Genomic DNA, 22,035 nt, shown 5'->3' on the forward strand with positions numbered 1-22,035 from the left:
CATGCTACTAGCTCTGGGTTACCCAACTTGGAATCTCAGATGCATTTCCGTAATGCTTGCAGTGTGCCCGCCAGACCCGTCACCAACATCAAGTCAGGTGTCTGAGGCTGACAACCCTGAACAGAAGTCACTGTCTCCTCTCAGGTCCCAGCGGGCTCATTAGGGTCACGACCCTTAGTAAACAAACTGGGGGAATGGAAGCCCAGGGTTGTTAAGGTCTTTGCGTCCAGGTCCCACGAAAAGTGGACAGGCAGCAGAAGGATGGATGGAGAGTTGGGGGGGGGGGGGGTGGTTTTGAGAAGGTAAAGAGACCATGAACATGCTCAGTGGGGTCAAAGAGAAGGGGCAGCATGTGTTAAAGAGTGGAGGGCAGCCAGGTCTGGGCCATACACAGACGGGTGCGGCTGAGTGTGTAACCAACCACGAGGCAGGGCTTGCCCAGCTGATGGGAGTGCTGTCCTCCAACCGTCACAGATGGGAGCTACGTATCTGGTTTTCGAAATCCATTTGCAAATGGCCTTCATAATTTACACGATTTTCATTACAATCTCCCATGCTGGTAAATCTTCAAACGTAAACAGTGTATTGTACTTTTGGACACAGTCATTTATGGAGGCAAGCCAGGAAAATGGAAAGTGACCAAGCTGTTTATACTGATTTTGTTTGGAGATGAGGTGTAGCTATGAACCATGAAAGGTTCTCAGGTGTAGCTCACACGGCCTCTGGAGGCTATTCCCTAGTCATCACTGGACTGTCTAGCCATTTGACATGGCTTCTTTGAGAGACAACAACATTACAGATGTAGAAATTTCATGAAAAGTTAGCGTTTTGACAGTCACACAGAATGTGACTGCATGAGGCTGAGAACTGCTCAGGGCAGGGGAAACAGAGGTAGGTATAGGAGCTGAGGCGACAAGAAAGGGGCACAGTGGCATGTGAAGTCATAGGCCGTAAATCTAACCAAAAAGTGACCTCGTCCCAGCACCCCTGGGGAGAAAGCACAGGTCTGGGATACAGCTGGCACCCTGGTGCAGACACGAGTGGGTAAGGGGGCAGGGTGCTATCTTCCCAGAGTCTGGCCCTTGGTGAAACTGCTGAAAATAGTTCCCAGGGTAGGAGGCACCCCGATACTGTCAGAAACAAAGCTGAGACTATTCTGAGTGCTAGCTGTAGAGGACAGTACGGTTTTCTCACACTGTCCAGACAATCCATACACAAAACCTGCGCTGGCTTCAAGACAAACGACAGAAACAGGACCCTCAGACTGGTCTGTCTCTGCAGGTTGCCCTGTGCTTAACGGAGCCGGCAGGCATCTCCCTTGCCTCAAGGAGACTCAGCTATGAAGAGAGATGGGGGAAGGCCGTGTAGTGGAGTTTACCTTCTGAACAAGAAAGAGGACCAATATATCATACTGGGGAGTGGGGATGAGGGACTGACATACTCGGGTCTCAGTGTCTCCATCTGTGAAATAAGGAATTTGGGCTAGATGCCTTTCAGTCCTATGAGTCTATGAATAAAAACTGAAAACAAAAATGGATAGTTGTGATTATTGCCGAAGGGAGGGTGAGTTGGTTTTAGGAGCTTGCCTGAATTATGGAATAATGTTGCCAAGTGACTTTAGGTGGATGGTTTAGGAACTTGTCCTATGGAGGCCCCTGTGTGGCTAAGGACCACAGCCATATGCTCTTCCCCCAGCCTTGCAGGGAAGAGGGGTGTCTCTGGCTTGCTCTCTGGGCTGGATTATATCTTCCTCTAAGGAGGCTCTTCACCTGGAAGGTAACAGATCTCTGTCCACAATAAGAGCAAAAACAACCTGCAGAGAACCAGGAAGGAGGCAAATGGCCTTTGCAAGAGCGCTTCGTGGGTCACTAGCGTTGGCTCTGCAGGAGGCTGAATCTCCACCCCCCATCGGGCCTCCCAGAGGGGGCGTGAGCACCTGATGGGGAAGCCTGTGTACTGTCAGTCACTGCTATCAAAGCAGGAGCTAGGATTGAGGGTAATTAATCATGCTCCCTCTGACAGGAATCCAGGGCCTTATCTGTACCCCAAGAAATGCCGCTGGTCTCCAGTTCCCTCCTCAATAAAGGAGACTGACAGTTCCAACAAAGAGGGCCCTTATCAGATTTCAGCCAGGGAGCCTGAGGCAGCCCAAGGGACTATGCAGAAAAGGCTTTTATGAGGGCCAGGGACCCAGAGAGGCTGTGGGGCTCCCGGGGCTTTAACCCTTGGGTGGTGGGAACGCCGCTGGGGCACGGCACTAGCAAGGCCAAAGCTGTCATTGGGAACTTCCAGACACATGGAGTCAAAGAAAAGCTGCTCCCTGGTACTTCGCTCTCCTTCCTGCCACTCAAGACTGCGGAGATAGGGGGAAGGGGTAGGGGTGAGGGCGGAGGGAGGAGATGGCCTCCTTGGGCTCTGGAGACAAAGATGGGAGGTGGCACATCCACCCCACCACAGAAAATGGGCCTGTTCCAACGAAGACGAGACGCAGTCAGGGGCGGGGACCCCAGACAGTCACATGGCTGCCTTCCCGCCCGCTGATCAGGGGTGAGGGCCCAGGACCCAGGACGTGGCCCTGCCAAGGACCCTCGCTGTTTTTTCCTGGCTTTGAAAATGATCATTAATCATTTCCACTGCCTGTCAAGAGAGCCGGGCGGTCGACTGGAGAGCCTAAAAGAATTAAGGCCCGTGTTAAGCGGGGAGTGTGCATGGGCAGACAGACAGGCTTCCTGCCCATTCCTCTGCATATTCGTTCCTTCTCTGGTCCTGCCGCCCAGGAACAGGCAAAGAAATGACGGGTGATTTTTCTCCCGACTTGTTTATGTAGAAAATACCTCACGCCAGGAGATGGGGCAGCCGTGTCTGGCAGCGTTCGGTGCAGCGTGTGGCTGACTGTCCCACATAACAGAGCAGAGGCAAGATGCTCAAGCGTCCCAGTACTGGACTGACAGGTATCTTTAAGCTCTACTTCTGGTTTCCCACCGAGTGGGTCCAGCAGACACACACCACAGTGCACTCATCTTACTACACAGCTCACTAGATTTCTGCTTCCGTGTACACCCCTGTAACCACTTCTCAGATCTAAATACAGAACATTTCCAGCACCCCAGAAAATTCTCATGCCCCTTCCCAATCAATACGCATTCCCCACCTCTTCTCTCCCAGGAGGTAGCCATCACCCTGACGTGTGTCACCACCACAGGTGATAGGCTTGAACTTCACATACGTGTAATCAGGTAATATCTACCCTTGTGTGTCTGGCTTCTTTTGCTCAACATTAGGCCTATGAGATCCCTCCAGTGCGTACAGCAGTTCGTTCCTTTTTATTGCTGCGCACTATTCCACTATGTGACTATGGCACCATTTATCTGTCCATTCTACTGCTGATGGACATTGGGGTTCTTTCCAGTGTTTGGCTCTAACGAATGGTACTGCTCTGAATATTCTTGAGATGTCTTTCAGTGAACACAGCATTCATTTCTTTGGGAATACACCTACGAGTGGAATTACTGAATTACTGAATGACAGGGTTTGGCATATGCTCAGCTACAGTAAACACTACCAAATAAATTTCCAGAGTGGTTATGCCCATTTATATTGCCAGAAGCAATGCATGGGAGTACTGGAGGGACCATAACCTGAGAGGTTAAATGTTAAACTCCTCAACTTAAAAAAAAAAAAAAAAAAAAAAGTTTATTTATTTTAAGAGAGAGTATGCATGTGGGAGCAGGGGAGGGCCAAGGGGGCAGGGACAGGGAGAAAGGGAGAGAGAGAGAAAGAGAGAGAAAGAGAGAGAGAGAAAGAGAGAGAGAGAGAGAGAGAGAGAGAGAGGGAGAGAGGGAGAGAGAATCCCAAGCAGGCTCCACAAGCTGTATCAGTGCAGAGCCTGACTCAGGGCTCGAACTCGCAAGCCGTGAGATCATGACCTGGGGCCAAAATCAAGACTCAGGATGCTTAACCGACTGAGCCACCCAGGTGCCCCAAACTCCTCACCCTTTTTGATACTCTAGCTCAGACTAATTGCTTTAGGTGAAGTTCAATGTGCAATGCTGTGTTCTATTATGGCTTGTAAGGTCAGGGCCGTGCTGTCTCCTTCGTTAAAAACTATGTTCAGGGGCGCCTGGGTGGCTCAGTCGGTTGGGCGTCCGACTTCGGCTCAGGTCATGATCTCACAGTCCGTGAGTTCAAGCCCCGCATCGGGCTCTGTGCTGACGGCTCAGAGCCTGGAGCCTGTTTCGGATTCTGTGTCTCCCTCTCTCTCTGACTCTCCCCCGCCCCCCTTCATGCTCTGTCTCTCTCTGTCTCAAAAGCAAATAAACGTAAAAAAAAAAATTAAAAAAAAAAACAACTATGTTCAGAGAAGTTGGTCAAGGAGTTAGAAGGAGGTGGATCATCATGTCTTCTCTGCTTTCTCTGACTGCTGCTGACCAACAGACCTAGCTGGTGTCTCCAGGAGAGGGGGTGGAAAGTTGGCTGGGGAAAGGTACAAGAACTCAAGGACCTTTTGGCCTAGGCAGTTCATGACTGTCTTCTATTGCCAAACCATGCCACTGGCTTCTGAATACTCAGTAGATCTTCTCACCATGTAAGTGGACCAAATCCTTGCTTTAGACTATTCCTACACCAATCCTTGAATGAGGTACTAAATATTAGCTCACTTGGAACAAAGAAGGGCAAACTATCAACTCAGTTTTACCAAGTGCTAAAGTATAAGTAAAAGATCTGGAGGGGAAGAGGCTGAACTGAATGACAAAATTGGGCTCTTCAAATTAATCATGTCTTCCAAAAACCAGGATCCCTTCCTATTATTAGGGATAACTGAGTAGATATAGGATATTAAATGGCTATTTTAAATGGAAAAGAAGGGGGAAAAAACCCAGTATATTAATAGTTGGAACACCTGGGGAGAGAAAAAGATTTGGCTTCAAACAAAGGCCAATCATGAGACAAATATTTGCATTTTAGACTTTCATTTGGTGCTAAAGTTAGAAAACGAAGCCCCAAAGCCTATTTCATCTGACAGAGACACGTATTTTAGTCTATCAGGAAGAGTGTCCATGGCATAGACCATTTACTGCAAGTTACAAAGAATATATGAGAAACTGCTTCCACCAAAAGGCAGAGCGATATATGTCATGAACATTTCCTTGCCTGAGATGGATAGATAAGCACACAACAGAAGGAAAAACACTCAAATCGCACTTTGAGGCAGACCAAGCCCTTTTCCCACAGTAAATTCTTTGTATATACACATCAAAAACAGATTCAACAATCCATCTGGGAAAACCAAGGTCAGTTTGCAGCCTTGAACAGAACTAGTGGGGGGAGGAGGGCAGTTCTCCGGGTGAGGGCTTGACAAAGCTCATCCTCTATGTGACTAAGCAGCTCATTTACCTGGTGTGCCTGGCTAGGGCAGGGAGAGCAGAGCCTTGTTCGGGGGTGCTCTGGGTGCGTATAAGATGCGTTAGAGCTTCCCTCTCCCGTGCCCCCCACCCCCCCATCCTGCCTTGACAGATGGCAGCCTCTGTGCTACTGTGAATCGTCACATCTGCCCTTCCCTGAGAGGCGGGCCTTACCCTGAGATGAAGACCTCTCTCATGCGAACAGTCCTACCCCCGTATTAATCAGCTAGATGCTGTCAGACCCTACCACACACTGGCCCGAGGAGGCAGACCAGCATTCTCTGTGGGGCTCAGAAGGCTGAAGGCAAGACAAAGCCTGCCCACTGCCTGAACAGGAAGCGACGGAGCTGCTGGCACAAGGGGCTGTTTCTCAAAGGCGCTGCAGGAGAGGGAAAGAGCACTGGCCTGGAGTTGGGGGACAAGTGCTAAGTCGGCTCTGTGACCTTAGGCAAGTCACTTAACCTGGTAACCTTTGCTCTCGCTACCCCTCAGAGCGCTAGAGCTGTGTGGAGCGGCAGATAAGAAAATGGGTTGAAAGGGGTCTATAAAACACATGGGATAATAAAAATAACAGCAGAATCCTCTTTCTCCTCTTTGATGACATATTTCTTTCTGTTTCACTACCTAGGGAACAAGCTTTTCTTCCTCACTGTCAGAGAATGGAACTGTTTATAAGCCCTTGCTTATCAGACTTCCAAATTAGTCCCCCTCCAGCCTACCTAGACTTCCCCCTGGAAAATCTAACACGGAATGAGATCTCAGAAACCATCCATAGTCAGTTCAATTAGCCAGAGAATTTTACTTACAATGATTTGGCTTTATTTTTTGCAAAGAAATGCGTGTGTATTTTCTACACAGACTTGTGCGTGTGTGTGCACGCAGCAAAAGGTAATAAGCAAGAAGGGGCATCAGAACTCTGAAATCTAACCCGTCTTTCCAGAGAGACATGGGTGGGGGCCAAGATCAAAAGCAACTTGTTTAATTCAATTTGGCGTGGGCATGGAAAGGGGAGAAGTACTTGTTTTGGGGGGGTCCTCGGTATAGTTTTCATTTTTAAATACTTTTAAAGAAAAATTTAACATTTATTTCTTTTTGAGAGACAGAGAGAGACAGAGCGTGAGCAGGGGAGAGACAGAGAGAGAGGGAGACATTGAATCCAAAGCAGGCTCCAGGCTCCGAGCTGCCAGCACAGAGCCCGACACGGGGCTCGTACTATGGACAGCAAAATCATGACCTGAGCCAAAGACGGACGCTTAACCAACTGAGCCACCCAGGCACCCCCTCAGTATTGTTTTTACACAACTGTTTCGACAGAAAATTGCTATCTTTTTGGTCAGTGTTGTTGGTAGTGCAAAAGACACAATCATGGACATGATACAAAACACAGAACTTGGAAGAAGCTTCCAGATTAACTCGAATTGAACCCTCACATTTTACACATAAGGAATCTGTGGCCCCCAGGAGAATGCTTTGCTCCCGATCATGGAGATGGGTGGGGCGCGAGCCTGGACCCGCACCCCGTCTACAGCTCTTTCCCCTGCCATGTGCCTGCCTACAGGGCCGCAGCGGCTGTTTCCCAAGGCAGGCAGGAGACAGCCCGACAACGCAGCGCTGCCTCGGCCTCTTCTCAGGCTCCTTCTGGGGCAGCTTGTTCTGCTGGTGGGGGAGGGGACCATCGGCCCAGAAACCAAGGTGCCCGGAGCTGAAAGGCCCATCTGTGGCAGTCAATTCACCCGAACACGTTAACAAGCGAAGGAGACGCTGCACAAAGCAGCAGTTACGGCCTGGCCCCTCTGCCGCTGGACAGCCGTTTATCACCTGCAGCTGCACTCGCTGGGCAGCCTGCTGGGCGCTGCCTCCCTTGCAGCCCTGTCTGCTTCCCCTGTGGTGCGGCCTGCCGTGTCAAAGCTGCCCGGCCCCACTCACGGTCCAGGTGGGAGTCACTAAGCCTTTCAAACCCAGGCCATCTTCAGCGGCTCCTGTGAAATCTATGTTTGTCCTTCCCCTTAGCCCTGGAGGAGGAGTCGCTGCCCTGCTGCCGGGATCTCTGAGGCTTTTTCTCCGACCCAGCTAACGATACCTGGCTCCTGAGTGCCCCAGACACTCCGATTTGGGAGTGACGAAACCAGTCACAAATGTCTAAGGGCCCTTGGTCTCACCACCGTGTGAAGAGGGAAGACGGCAAGCGTCACATGAGTAAAACTGTGATCTGCTCCGAGCCCTCTTGGGCCACACAATCTAGTTTACAGCCTTAGATGCTAGTTTTCCAGAGAGGAGACCACTGTGAGTTTAAAGGGAACAACCTCCATAATGTCTCTGTGCCTCATTCTCCCCTCTCTGCCCCCATCACCCCTGCTTGCCACACACGGCAAGCTTCCTGAAGGCCCAGCTCTGGTGACGCGCCCCACGTTTTATGTCCACGGACTAAAGTGCTAACTTCTCGGCCAGCCACGGCTCTTCACAATCTGGTGCCAGTTGACTCACCCAGGCCACAGACAATGAAGGATTCTTCCAGCTGTGCCTGGCCCACGGGTGCCACCACGCTTCTACCTCCACCTGTGTGGGTCTTCCACCTGTTACCTCCAATCCGGTGGAGGTGCAGAGGCCTCCCCTGTACCCCAGCCCGGAACAGGGGCCCGGCACGCACTCTTCTGGCACTTGGCCACAGGAGGGGCGCCTGTGATATTGCCTGGCACAGGCCCCCACCACCCTCAGGTAGGGCTACCTGAGTGGAGGGAAGATGATTTCCATAAAGAATTTCTCTGTGAAGGCAATTTTAGAACTTCACCCTCTTTCCCATCCTTCTAGCAGTGGTTCTCAATGGGGAAGGCGTGGTTTTCTTCCCCAGGGGACATTTACAAGATCTAGAAATATTTTTGGTTATCATGACTTGGGGGGGGGGGTGCCCCTATAGCAAAGGGCTGTCCAGTCCCCAAAGTAAATATGCTGAGGCTGAGAAACCTTGTATTTGGGTGACTAATAAATTGCAACATGGACTCCACTGTTTCCTTTCTACGGGTGATGCCAGCAAACAGTGAAATACCTAACGTAAGTGGTGAGGACAGAAAAAGATTTGCCCAGGGGCGCCTGGGTGGCTCAGTCGGTTAAGCGCCCGACTTCAGCTCAGGTCATGATCTCCCCGACTGTGAGAGCCTGCGTCGGGCTCTGTGCGACAGCTTGGAGCCTGGAGCCTGGAGCTTGCTCCGGATTCTGTGTCTCCCTGCTCCTTCCGCACTCATGCTCTCTTTCCCTCTCTCTCTCTCTCTCTCTCTCAAAAAATACACTTTAAAAAAAAAAGAAAGAAAGAAGAAAAAGATTTGCCCAGCCTGAATAACCATAAACTGACACGATCAAAGGGAGTCACTCACTCCTGCTTCGGGGTCCCTGAGAAATATCCTAGATGGCAGTGTGGCAGTCCCCTGTTTCAGGGTCCCTGAGAAATATCCTAGATGACAGTGTGGCAGTCCCCTGTTTCAGGGTCCCTGAGAAATATCCTAGATGGCAGTGTGGCAGTCCCCAGCTGCCACAGCATGGCAGGCTTCTCGGCACACGCTGCTTTCTACTGCTGACTTCAGATTATAGGGCGGCTACCCAGAGCGGGGCAGCTCAGCCTTCCTGCGTGGGGCAGGCTAAGTGCGGAAAACCTGAGTTAGGACTGCTTGCACGGCAAACACATCTTGAGCACCTCCCTGTCTGGTCCTGTATGAGCACCGGGGACACAAAGAAATGATAAAGTGGCTGTCCTCAAGGAGCTCCTAGTCTACTGGGGACACAGAGTAGTAAACAAATAATTTCCGACATTCACTCTTGGCGAGGATGATCTAACTTCCATTTTCCTCTAAAAATCCTTCTGGGAAGGGAGACAATAAAGTAGAAAAGAAAGCAGTGGAGCCACAGTGCTGATTAAAATCTATATTGCTGTGGCAGCCCCTCTGAGACGAGATCAGCTCCTGGGTTTGCACCAGCTGGGCTTGTGGAGCTTGTAAATAATTAAAAGGTAATTGGAAGGGAGACCAAAGTATTAAGTGGATTTTTCGCTCTCAGGGCAACCAGGGAGTTTCACTGCTGCCAGTCACATTATCTTTGGGGATTATATTCTTGTTTTGCATTGGCACATGCAGCTCCAGATAGCAGCTGGAGGAGTAAACTGTGGGCTGCCTGGACAGCTCTGAGAGGCTTGGAGATGGGAGGACACGGAGACACCAAACTTCCTACTACCTCTGTAAGCAAACCAGCAGTAACATGCACGTTACTAGGACAGCAGTGAGGCTTTACAAGGTAAAGGAAGAGGAAGGAGGAGAGAGGGGGAAGGGTGTGCTGGGGGGTCGGGGGAGAAGAGGGAGAGAAAGGAGTTAACGCAGAACAGTACCTGCTGGGGGCTGCTATTATAGCTCAGCCTAAGATAAAGAGGAAGATTTCATTCCTGGGTCTCAATAAAGGAGCAGACACAGAAACCAAGAGATACACAACCAGACATAGGCAGGGTCCCAGGCAGGAGGCTGGTGGGAACAGCTGTGCTGTGTGGCTCTGTCCTGAGGGTGATGAAGGTGGAACTACACAGGTTGCTGAGGACCTTCTAGAGAGGCTGGCTTTCTGGCCATGCTTCCTGCGGGCTAACCTGGCTGGTGAACTCATTGCTATGACAGGACATAAAGCCAGGAAGTTGAGTCATTGGGCTCAAGACTCAGTCCCACCAGGGTCCAAAGTGGAGATGGGGAGTGGGAGTGAGAAGGAGAGAAGGACAGAGAAGTGAGAAGGCGCATTATAAAGTAGGTGCCCATGCAGAGCGCCCCAAACCAAGCCACGGGGTGCAAAAACCAGAGCCAATGGGTAAGAAAAAACGAGTTAGCCTTTCCTTTTCACAGATCATTTCAGACCCTCTCAACAAATCCTGAGGGACCTCTAGTCTTTTACTGGCCTTTCTCAGTGTCTGTAGGACTAGGTACACCAAGAGGAAACCTGACATACTAGTTTAAGTGATGCCCAAAGTTGCTATAAGGCTAAGAAAAAAGTACATTTGAATTTAAAATAACACCAGAGAGGCCGGTTAATCAGAAGAGAACAACAAAAATAAGGCAGGACCAAATTTAGATGGATCATTCCATTTATTTTCTGCCAAGGCCCTATCTGTCCTCTTCGATCTGGTTGTCGACTACTCTGCTAGGGTCAGAACCACTCAGCAGTTAAGTGCCTCTTGTTCTCCTGGGCTAAGATGCCAGCACTCTGCAGGGAGAATGGCTAACAGTGACTTACACACAGTAAGCACTCAATTAATATTCACTGAGTTGAAAAACTGAGGAGACTGCACACTCACCCCTCTTCTGCATAAAGACGAAGAGGTCATCCAGGAACTCTTTCCTTTCCGGATCACCGTCCAGTTCATACAGCTGCAATCCCGGTCCCCCAGAAAAAAACACAATGAAAAATTCCGTCTAATGCAGGAAGATTTCCACCAGAGATACACAACCATCTATCTGTATGACTATAAATGTGACTCACGGGCCATTCCCGTCCTTATTCCTTGGCGATCAGATTTAACAACCCACTGCAGAGCTGCCCCGTTCATTATCACAAAGGAGACATTACAGACCTTGGCAAAATCTCGAGAGATCTCTCTTCCCCGGCCTCCGTCCGCATCATCACTCCAGGCCAAACCACCATTCTAAAGGAGAACAAAGCACAGAGTTCAGAAGGGCATAGGAGAGTGACGGAGGACAAGGCAATCTTTTAGGGCAAAGATGAAGACCCTGAGCAATTGTGCTATCTTGGCTCAGACTGTAAAAGACTCCTCAGGTAACCGCCTCTGCTGCTCTTACAGGGACATCTTCTTGTTCTTTCGCTTTCAGTAATGGTTCCAAAGTAAGAGGGAGTCAGGTGGAAGAATCAGGTCCAGTTGTTGGAGGAGGGTGGGTGTTACTTATCCTTGATAATCCTAGAAGAGGAGGAGACAAAGGCCCAACTTTCTGAGAACCTGTTCATCCCTAGCTGATCCTCCCGAAGCCATCACTCTGAGCTGTCCCACTTTTCTTCAGGTTCTACACGGCATGTGTGTTTGTATGATTTTATGGCACGTTTGTATACTACACAGCATGCTGTAAAGCCATGTGACCACTCGAAGTGGAGGATAAAGGATCACAGATGGCAGGTCCTGAAGTTCCGGTCTCTCCACTAAACCTCACCACTGGAAGCTGGAAGTCTAGTGACCAGAACTCCCTAGTGATAGGACAGCTTTCAGAGTTTGACGTTATTCCCAAGGTATACAGACTGTGCCCCTAGGATGAAATTCATTTCCATTAGAGAAATAATGAAAACCTAATCCTAATTTAATTGATTGGGTTAAACCAACACCATTCAGCCAATTAGGAGGAAATAGCAAATACACCTTTGTTTATGTTCCTGGAACCTGCTTCCTGCCTTTATTCAGTTGGGTAACTCTTACTCCTTAGATTAGGCAACATATTCTGGGGGAAGCCTTCCCTTCACTCTCGGCTGCACTAAGTACTCTGGAAGAAATCGCTATACGTTTTGAGCTTAGAATTTAACACACTTTGGAATTATCTATCATCCTCACCCTATCGTAAGCTCCTTGAAAGCAAAAGTTTCTCATCCATCTTTGTACCCCCAGCATAGAGCACACTGCTGGCACTTAACAGGCCCCAGCGAATGCCTGATGAACTAGAATCACTGCGAAAAGGCCTTAACTGGCTATTTGAGTCAATTGGGCACCTCTTCAAAAAATATACACACATACCATACAGAAGAGTCAAACAGGCCCTCTGCCAGTGGGGAATATGAAATGTCACAGTAGAAGTCTACACTGGTCAGTGGAGGACCCAGTGGATGGGACTGGATGCACCAAGCCTGTCACTCTCTCATTTCTCCCCGAGGACTTTGGGCGCATGCGCAGGCACTGGGGCATGTAAATGGTTGGGGAGGGGCATCCGGGGATGGGGAGCAGGGGTTTCCTGGGAGGACATTCTTTGGACTGCATAGGGATCTCGCTGTAAAACCTTGTCAGTAACATAAAAGCCTGGTCTAATTCCCTTCTTTTCTATCTTCCCCTCTAATCAAGCTTGCCCGAAAGCAGGAGGTATTATTTATTCAGTTATATTCTGGGACCATACTTTGCCTCCCCTACTCAAAGAGGGCTCTGGGATGTAGACCCACTTCCTGATAGCAGCAATTTAGTACACCGTGAGGTAAGTATAACCAAGAAGAAGTGACACTCTTGTCAGCTGAAATGAAACAGGCTACACCAAATTGTTTCCCTGCTTATCTCACAAAAGATGTGTGTAAGGAAGTGCTCAGTAAATGCTATCTGACTGTGCACTCATCATCTCCCCAGGCAGACGTTGTTAGAGATCTCTCTACAGCTCTTCGGCTCAGGGAAGCCAATAACCAAGCGGGGGAAACACTATTTAAAAAAAAAAAAAAGCTAAGATTCACCCCCACATTGTAATTACAGTCAACAGAAATCTGGTATCATCTGGTGGGAACCAGCACAATGAATAATCAAGATGAATTATGCCTGTCAGGTCAGCAAGCCCAGACAGAGTTACAGTCCCCCTTTCAAAAGATGCAGTAGGTTGCCCTAATGCCCAGTGATTTTGTTTGAGCCAGTAATTCCTGCTGGAAAGTCAATTATCCCGGGAGCCCCTATCGGCTGAAAGACATTTAATGGGGGATCATTGCCGCTTCTGTTATGTCAGCTGTTTACTGTGGCAGCTCAATTCCCAACTCTCTCCAGCTAGAGATCTGAAGCACAGGAGGATTTTTTCTCTATCAGTCACCAAGAGAGATGAAAACACAGTTTTTTGCTAATTACAATAACTTCCAGGCACTCAGAATGCTCACTCAGAAACTATTTAACACTCAGCTGGGTGAGGAGGACAGAATCCACAACCTAGAATTCAGACAGGGCTTTCCACAGCAGGAGAGGAGTGTAAAAACAAGCACATCAGTACAACCACTGTGTGACTACGTGTGAAAATAAACACCCAAGTGCGAGAGCTCAGCTCAGGAACAGAGGAGAAGGGTGGGGGCTGGGGCTTGTCATGACCCCTTGGCTTTCTCCAGCTCTGCTTAGACATCAGAACCCAAGTGGTGGGAGAATCAGACCTTGCACTAGCTGTGGCTCGCTAAATATGAAACACTTGCAAATCTGCTTAGCTATGGGATTTTAGCCTAACACCCCTAGCTCAGTGACCACAGAAGACAGGGAAATTTGCCAGAACGGGACGGAAAGAGGACACTCAACTCTTTGGGCAATGCTACCATTTGACCCATTCCACAGATAGGAATTTTAGTTATGATTTAAAGAAAACACAGGAAGGGCACCTGGGTGGCTCAGTTGGTTAAGCATCCGACTCTTGGCTTAGGTCATGATCTCATGGTTTGTGGGATCGAGTCCCATGTTGGGCTCAGCGCTGACAGCAGGGAGCCTGCTTGGGATTCTCTCTCCCTGTCCCTCCTCTGTTCGCTCATGTGCAAGCATGCGTGTGTGCTCTCTCTCTCAATAAATAAACGTAAAAAAAAAAAAAAAAAGAAAACACAGGGGAGTGGAGTTGTTTTCTTTTGTCCGAGGCTGGGATGGGTCATTACTTAATTTAAAATATTTAGTTGGGGCTGATGAGAAAATGTCCGCTCTCTTTGCATGACTCTCTTGGTCTTGGGGCAGTTAAACCCTACTTCACAAGATTTTCTGGCCGCAGTGAGAGTAATTCCTGGCTCTGCCCGCCCTTCACAGTCTAGCCTGAATGCTGTTCCTCCACGAAGACTCTCGCTTCTGCCCACCAGGCAGAATTGATGCTTTTCTCCTCTGGGCTATCACCGGATGTGCTGGTTACTTGTGTCCCGCCTACATCCCCAGTCTGTGTGTGTCCCCTCGAGTCTGTGCACATCCCATCAGGGTATCCCCAGCCTCTAGTACAGAGAAAGCATGGGCACATTTATTGAAAGGCAGGAATGGGCTCCCCCATGGGACCTCCAACCCCACAACTCCTCTGTTCTCTCCTCCTTTCATGGGGAGGACCGCAGGCTTCAGCACTCTGATCAACTACTGTAAAAACATAGCTACTTCAAGCTGACGTGTGGGTTTCTTGGCCTCTCACCGGGCTGTGGGTGTGACTGCTCGAAGCCCAGCGATGACTTCTGTCTTGGATGCTGAGCATGGTGGGGAGGAGAGTGAGGAGTGGCAGAGGTGAGCGTGGGGAACACACATCCAAAAGGAGCTAGCTCCACAGTTTAGGGGGATCCCCGAGAAAAGCATTTCAGTTGAAGGGCTGCTCATGCAAGGCAACCGACCAGGGGAACAGGCTCTGTTACCATGAGGGCTGCAGGCAGTAGTGAGTGGTCACTTACTGCCATTTACAACCTTCCCAGCCTCTCCTACTTAAGACCTCTCTTAAAAGCTTTGATCTCACCAGGAGCTCACAGGAAACTGACAGTTTGTTCCCAAATACCCATCCAAGGCTAGCTGTGGTTGCTATATCCACATTCAGTTTATTTTTCCCAGGGAAGCACAGTGTCGTGCCTTTAAATCCCTCAAAAATGGGAGTGGAAGAAGGCTGGGGGAAGGAAGGGAAGCTAATGTTTGGGCATCTTCTGTGCAGCGAGGACTGGGCCAGGGGCTTAACAAGCATTTTCTCACTGAATTGTATGATACAGGGGTAGTGATTTTAGAGATGGGAAAACAGTGGCTCAAAGAGAGCAAGCTGCTTAAGTGGCCCAGGGTCTCAGAGCTTCCCAGTGGCAGTGCCAACATGCAGGTCTGGCTCTCTTTGTCACGCTGTCCTGCCTTGTGGGTGGAAGAAACAGCAGAGAGTGTTCCGGGTGTGACATCGGGAAAGGAGAGAGGGAGGAGAAGAAGAAGAAAATCCTCTGGTCACAGAATGCCTACACTGCCAAGTCATGGCCCTTTTAGTCCCAGATTCATCTCCTAGGTTTCACCTGGCAAGTGCAGCCAACCAGGAAACTAGCCCTCAGGCATCACCTGCCCGGGGGACTTATCTGGGGGTACTGGGATAAGAACTGCTAAGCTTTCACCACTACCTCCAAAACAGAACATCCTGGGTAGGAAGGGACCCATCTTCCCCCAGGGGACAGGACACCAGGGGAAAGAGAAAGAGAGATAAGCAGGTTTCGCCTCAGAGGGCGGCAGAATATGGCACCTAGCACTGTGAACGTGCACATAAAAGGCCTTCAAACAATAATGAATCAAAGTCTAACCTGACTGCTCCTCAAAATTAAAACAGTGCTTCTCCAACACTTCAACCTGGAAGATCCAGAAGACAGAGGGATAACGTATTCACTCTTTGAAAATCTAAAAGGCTGCCTTGGAGAAGAGGACGCAAGGTGTTGTTGTTTTTCTTTTCCTTTTTTCCATAAAGCCCCAGAGGGCAGAACTAGAGTTAGGGGGCAGAAATTACCCAGGTCGACAGAAGAAGGACTTCTCTAGCAATCAGAACTGCCCAGTAACGGAGGGGGCCTTCTCAGGAGGTGGGCAGCTGCCTGTCCTGGGATGGCCATCTGTCTGGGACGTCACGCTGTGGAATCCAACATGGGACAGGGCTGGATGAGAGGGCCTCTAGGGGCCCTTTCTGTCCCGAGCAGCAAAGACCCTATGACAAACTTATTCAACACTGATTTCCTGAGAACCCACCTCAGGGAGAGCATTGTGCAAGCTGCTGAGAATATCTCTACTCCCCCAAAAGTGATTCTCCCTGCTGGGAGTTTTACCATGGAGTTGGAAAAACAAGCTGGACACACAGAGCACTGAACAGAGCAAGTCAAAGTACCAAAACACAAAGTGCCCAGGAGGTGGAGGTGGAAGAAAGGAGAGCTCCTCAGAGGTGGAGATAAAGCCGGCATGGAAGAATGGGTTGAGGGGAGATTTACAGTGTAAATGAGCACAGAGTGGGGGGATAAACAAGGCATGTTTTGGCAGGGAGGATTCAAGTCTGAATAGTTGAGGTGGGAACAGGCTGTGAAATGCCTTGAATACCAGGAGGAAATTTAAACTCTGAACTGTGAACAGGAGGGAGGCAGTGATGTTTTCTGAGCAGAAAATAAATGATTAAACCAGTGTTTTAGAAGATTTTAATGCCCTACTTTGGTTGGGAAAAAATAGAAATCTAAAAATGTATGTAGACACCTAATCGGGTTGAGACTATGCGGGATTTTCACTTTTCAATTTTTCATTATATCATTCCCGTACGAACATGTGATCACCTAGGATATGTCACCTAGGATATGCTAGAAACTGTAAAGTTCTGAGGCAAAAAGAACAAGACAGTTAGGAGCCTCTGACCTGGAGCTTGCAGTCTAATGGAGAGGGAGAGATGATTAAAAAAACAATTGTTGGGGCGCCTGGGTGGCGCAGTCGGTTAAGCGTCCGACTTCAGCCAGGTCACGATCTCGCGGTCCGTGAGTTTGAGCCCCGCGTCGGGCTCTGGGCTGATGGCTCAGAGCCTGGAGCCTGTTTCCGATTCTGTGTCTCCCTCTCTCTCTGCCCCTCCCCCGTTCATGCTCTGTCTCTCTCTGTCCCAAAAATAAAATAAACTTGAAAAAAAAAAATTAAAAAAAAAAACAACAACAACAACAACAAAAAACAATTGTTTATTTTTTCTAGATTAACTTTTGAATGATGTGTCAAGCAAGACCCATCACTTGCTCTCCCCCCTTCTCCCTTGACCCCAATGAAGAAAATCTGGATTGCACTGAAATTATGGAATAGTTCAGTGAACTGACACCTTCACAATATTTAGCCTTTCTAGTAAGGGGGCAGTATGACTCTTCACGTAACAAAATATGCTTTGGCCTGCATAACGTTTTGCAATGTAGATACACTACTTTTGTAAAATGCACAGAAGACAGGAGAGGAAAGCCAGCACAGGGGGTGGCAGGCTGTGTGGCAGTCCATGCAGAGAGCCTAGGGTAGGGGTAGGGGACAGCAGGACCAGGGAGAAAAGAAAAGTCTTGGGAAGAAGCAGCCAAGTCAGAGAATTAACTGGATCTGGACTAAGGGGACAAAAGGGAAAGGGTAAATGTGAACCTTATCCTAAGAAAGGTTCTAATGGGAATGGAAAGACGCTGGGCAAGTAATCGCACAGGAATAGACCACTATCTCTGGTGCTGGTGGTTAAGAGTGTGCGGGAAAGAAAGGTGGGGGGAGGGGAGAGAAGACAGAGAATATTCCACAACCCTGGAACAAGCCAGGTTATGGCAGCTGGCATCAGCAAGAGGCAAGCTTCTGGTGGGGAGAAAGGGAGAAATTCAACCAGTGTTTCCTGACCCAAGAAGGCTACCTTGGGCCTTTCTTTTTACTGGGATTTGGAAGGAGAAAAAAAAAAAAAAAAAAAAGCCCAACCAGACCACGCCTCCAAGATCTTAGGAGCCAGCACTACATTCCTTAGAGCTGTACCTCCCCAGAGACAGGAGTGCCTGACTTTAAAAGCAATTAAGTATCTAGGCTATTTTAGGATTACTCCTTGACCACCTGGAATATCTTATTAAAGCACAGCTCAGATGTCCAAAGCAATTTTAGTTCCCATTCCTCACTCCTCCCCAAGGCAAGAGTTAACCCTTTCCTTCAGGTTTAAAGTGCAGAGGCTAAGTTACCAACTCTTCTTCTGTGCTCCTCATATTCTGAAACCTCCAAGAAACTGTCATGTCCTTCATACATACTTCAGATAACTTTTGCAGAGATTCTTGAGTGTTCTCTAAAGACATAGAACAGTAATGTGTTTCCTTTCTGTCTACTCTCTATAATCTAATAGATTCTGAACCCCAAGGTCAAGGATCTGGGCAAATTCCTGGGGGCTGAATCTCAAGGTAGTCATTAGGAAAATAACTAGACTTCAAAGGGGCTGATCTCAAACTCATGGATACTATTTAATTGCTTTGAAATATAAAATGTAACTAAAGTACTTGGGCTGAATATTGCTGTTGTTACTATTGTAATTTTTTTTTTTTTTTTTTTAAATAAGCAACTTACCTTTTCATTGGCTAGACCTTGGCTCTGCAGGTATCATCTATGCTCACTGTGACTGCTCTACTGCTGGCCAGGTTGATGTTGCTGGAATGTTAAAAGCTCAATTCCCAGATCTTGGTAGGAAGAAAAGAAAAACATCTTTGCCCTCGCACCAGTTTTAACTGGTTCCAGGAGGTAATGAGACATGCACAAGGGGGTAATGGGCAGGATTATAGGAGAATCCTAAAAGGAGATTGAAGCCCCAGGAAGTAAAACAGATATTGTTATAAGCAACCCTGTTGGACTACAAAACCCTCCTGATAAGATCAGGATTACTGCTCTTAGCTAAATCGCTCAGGCCTTGGAAACACCAGAGTTATAATTATCAGATGCACACCTTCCGCTGTCAGGTAACTTTAGCAGGAACCAGAAAGCACCTCCCCTCCTCTTACTAGCAGCAAAGATCAATTGAAAGTCGGTGGCTTGGAAAAAGAGCTAAGGGACACTTTCTTGATTAAGCAGTAGAAAGGAGGAGGAGGGGAGAGGGCAGCAGTCCTACCTTGCCATCTAGCCACACCATCCCTCCAGGCAATACTTAAGAGTGCTCAGAAATGGGGTGTTCCTACAAAATGAGGAAGACACTCGAAATGCGGTGCTGGCGATGAGGAGACCCCTACGCCAAAGAGTGGACCGGCCCTGCCAAGTCTAAGTCTGCCACAGAGCCAACTGCCAGCTCCTTTTCTCAGCAGAGTTCCGCATGCTTATTCCGCCCTGTAAGCTATCTGCCCCCTGAACTTCCATACTGGCTCCTGCCATCCATTTAAACCACAGAGCTCAGCCAGCCAGCAGTGTTGTGAACGGAGGAGAACACCTCATCTGACCTTCCTAATAGAAGGGAAAATTGAGATCTGAAGATGTTAGGAAACATGCCCAAGATCAGTGCTTTCAGAAATGTTTTTTTTTAAATGAAACTTTTTTCAAGCTACATTTTAAATTTAATTTTATTTTATTTAAGTTTATTTATTTTGAGAGAGCAGAGAGAGTGTGAGCAGGGGAGGGGCAAAGAGAGAGGAAGAGGGAGAATCCCAAGCAGGTTTGGCACTATCAGCACAGAGCCGGAAGCAGGGCTTCAACTCATGACGCTGTGACATCATGACCTGAGCTGATATCAAGAGTCGAACGCTTAACTGACTGAGCCACCCAGGAGCCTCTAAAGCCACATTAAAAAAAAAAAAAAAAAAGAAAGAAAATATTTTGTTTTTAAGTCATCTCTACACCCAATGCAGGGCTCGAACTCACAACCCTGAGATCAAGAGTCGCACGCTCCAACCGAGCCAGCCTGGTGCCTCCAAGCAACATATTTTAAATATATAGAAAGAACACACTTTTAAAAAATGCTATGACAAATTATTTTATAAAGTAAAAAAAAAAAAAGAAAACTTCTTTCATTTCAAGCTTGGTATTCCACGGAGAGGGTTTCCTCACACCAAAGGCAGCTGCACTTTGTGTTCAAAAGTCGGCCCCACGTATAGTTTTGAAAACTTCTCCTAAGGTTCTCCCAACCCCACAGCCCCATCTTGGGGGGGTGGCATCACGATGTGTACATGTCCTGACTCTGATGCCCGCTGCCCCGTGCTGCCTGCCACCTCTCCTAGCTGTCTTCTCTCATACACAGCAACTTGCTCCTCTGTGAGGCCAGGGCACCAGCACAGGGCCCGGCAGGTGGCAGGGGCTCAAATGAATGTCAGTGCCCGAAGAACAAGCCACAGGCATAGACTTAGGAGGATCCCCACAGGCTAAGTGAGGAACTGGGGGGAAACAAATACTTAAAAGAAGGTGGGCTTCAAGTTCTAAAAATACAATTCTAAAAAAGGGACCTAGAAGGCAATAGAAACCATTTCCTAAAGTCAGCAGTTTAATTTTAAGGTTCAAGAGGAAAACAGAAGTGTATACATTAAAAAAAATAATAAGAGCCCATTATACATATTCAATTTTACAAATTAGCAAAACTTTAAAAAATGGTAAGATTTGGGGCGCCTGGGTGGCTCAGTCGGTTAAGCATCCAACTTTGGCTTAGGTCATGATCTCACAGTTGGTGAGTTCATGCCCCACATCGGGCTCTGTGTTGATGGCGCAGAGCCTGCTTCAGATCCTCTGTCTCCCTCTCTCTCTCCTACTCTTTCACTCTCAAAAATAAATAAACATTAAAAAAAATTTTTTTAATGATAAAACTCAATGATAACAAGGGGTTGGGGCAATGGGATCTCCTTTATTCCCATAATGGAAATATAAAAACAACAGGACTTTTCTAGAAAGTCACTTGTCTTAAAATGCCATCACAGGGTGCCTGGGTGGCTCAGTCCATTAAGCGTCTGACTCTTGATTTCAGCTCAGGCTGTGATCTCACAGTTGATGAGTATGAGTCCTGCATCAGGCTCTGTGCTGACAGTGGCAGAGCCTGCTTGGGATTCTCTGTCTCTCTGCCCTTTCCCCATTCAAGTGCACATGCACGCACTCTCTCTCTCTCTCTTAAAATAAACTTAAACCCTAACGCTAACAGTAATTGAGTACTCACCACGTGCCAGGCCCTGTTCCGGTATTTCATGTGTATTAAACATTTAAGCCTCAGTAGAATTCTGAGGGGGTGAGGGTACTATTATTACTTCCATTTTTCAGATGAGAAAACCAAGGCATAAGGAAGGTATAGGAAACACCTTGTAGAAGGTTGCAAAGCAATGGAACAGAGGAGTCGAAAATCAAATGCAGGCAACACATCTTTAAGTCTCTGCTTTTAACTGCTTCACTATCTAGTCTCCTCCTGATCTTAGAATTCTGTTCTCCAATTCTACCCTAAATAACCAGAAATACAGTCAGTTTTATTTATAATAGCAAAAAATTGGAATAGCCTAGATATCTGACATTTACAGGCAACTCGTGAAGGTGCTATCCATGTGACAGACGTCGCACAATTAAAACATTCAATTCCCACTGCATATCCTTCCCATTAATTCCAAATTAAGGAAAGAGCCCAAATGTCCATCAACTGATGAATGGATAAAGAAGATGTAGTATATATTTCCTACAAATAAAAATATAATCATAAAATAATAATTATATACATATATATTTATAATTCTGCGGAGAGGAGGGTCTTTTTAAATAGAGAAACCATACAGGGAACGATCAACTGATATGGCTACATCAAAATTTAAACTCCTACCTGATGAAAGGACTACAAGATGAAAGACCAACAACTGAAAAATGCTTGCAACATAAAGACAAGGACCTATGCATAAGAGCTAGTACAGCTCAATGTGACAGAGATAACAGAATAAAAAATGGGTTAAGGCAACAAAACACAACATACCCAAACTCATGGAATGTAACAAAAGCAGTACTAAGAGGGACGTTTATAGCAATAAACGCCTACGTTAAAAAAGAAAATGTCAAACAACCTAACTGTACACATCAAAGAACTAGAAAAAGAACAAACTAAGCCCAAAGTTAGCTGAAGGAAGGAAATAATCAAGATCAGAGCAGAAACAAACAAAACAGGCACTAGAAAAACAACAGAAAAACATGAACTAAACTAACAGATGGTTTTTGGAAACGATAACAAAATTGACAAACGTTCAGCTAAACTAAGAAAAAAGAGAAGACTTA

General features: G+C 47.6%; 1 protein-coding gene across 3 annotated transcripts in view; it reads right to left on the reverse strand.

Moving 5' to 3' along the window:
- The window catches only part of ARID3B (AT-rich interaction domain 3B), a 58,207-nt gene that overhangs the window by 10,277 nt on the left and 25,895 nt on the right, over positions 1 to 22,035 (reverse strand). For all 3 annotated transcript variants that reach the window (XM_047863152.1, XM_047863151.1, XM_047863150.1), the window contains exons 3-4: positions 10,993 to 11,064; positions 10,717 to 10,789 (exon numbers count right to left, since the gene is read on the reverse strand). In XM_047863152.1, the coding sequence (XP_047719108.1) occupies positions 10,717 to 10,789; positions 10,993 to 11,064 (145 nt within the window). The remainder of the gene's footprint in view (positions 1 to 10,716; positions 10,790 to 10,992; positions 11,065 to 22,035) is intronic.

The sequence above is a fragment of the Prionailurus viverrinus genome, chromosome B3 (assembly GCF_022837055.1).
Source record: "Prionailurus viverrinus isolate Anna chromosome B3, UM_Priviv_1.0, whole genome shotgun sequence".
In the NCBI taxonomy this organism is placed as follows: domain Eukaryota; kingdom Metazoa; phylum Chordata; class Mammalia; order Carnivora; family Felidae; genus Prionailurus; species Prionailurus viverrinus.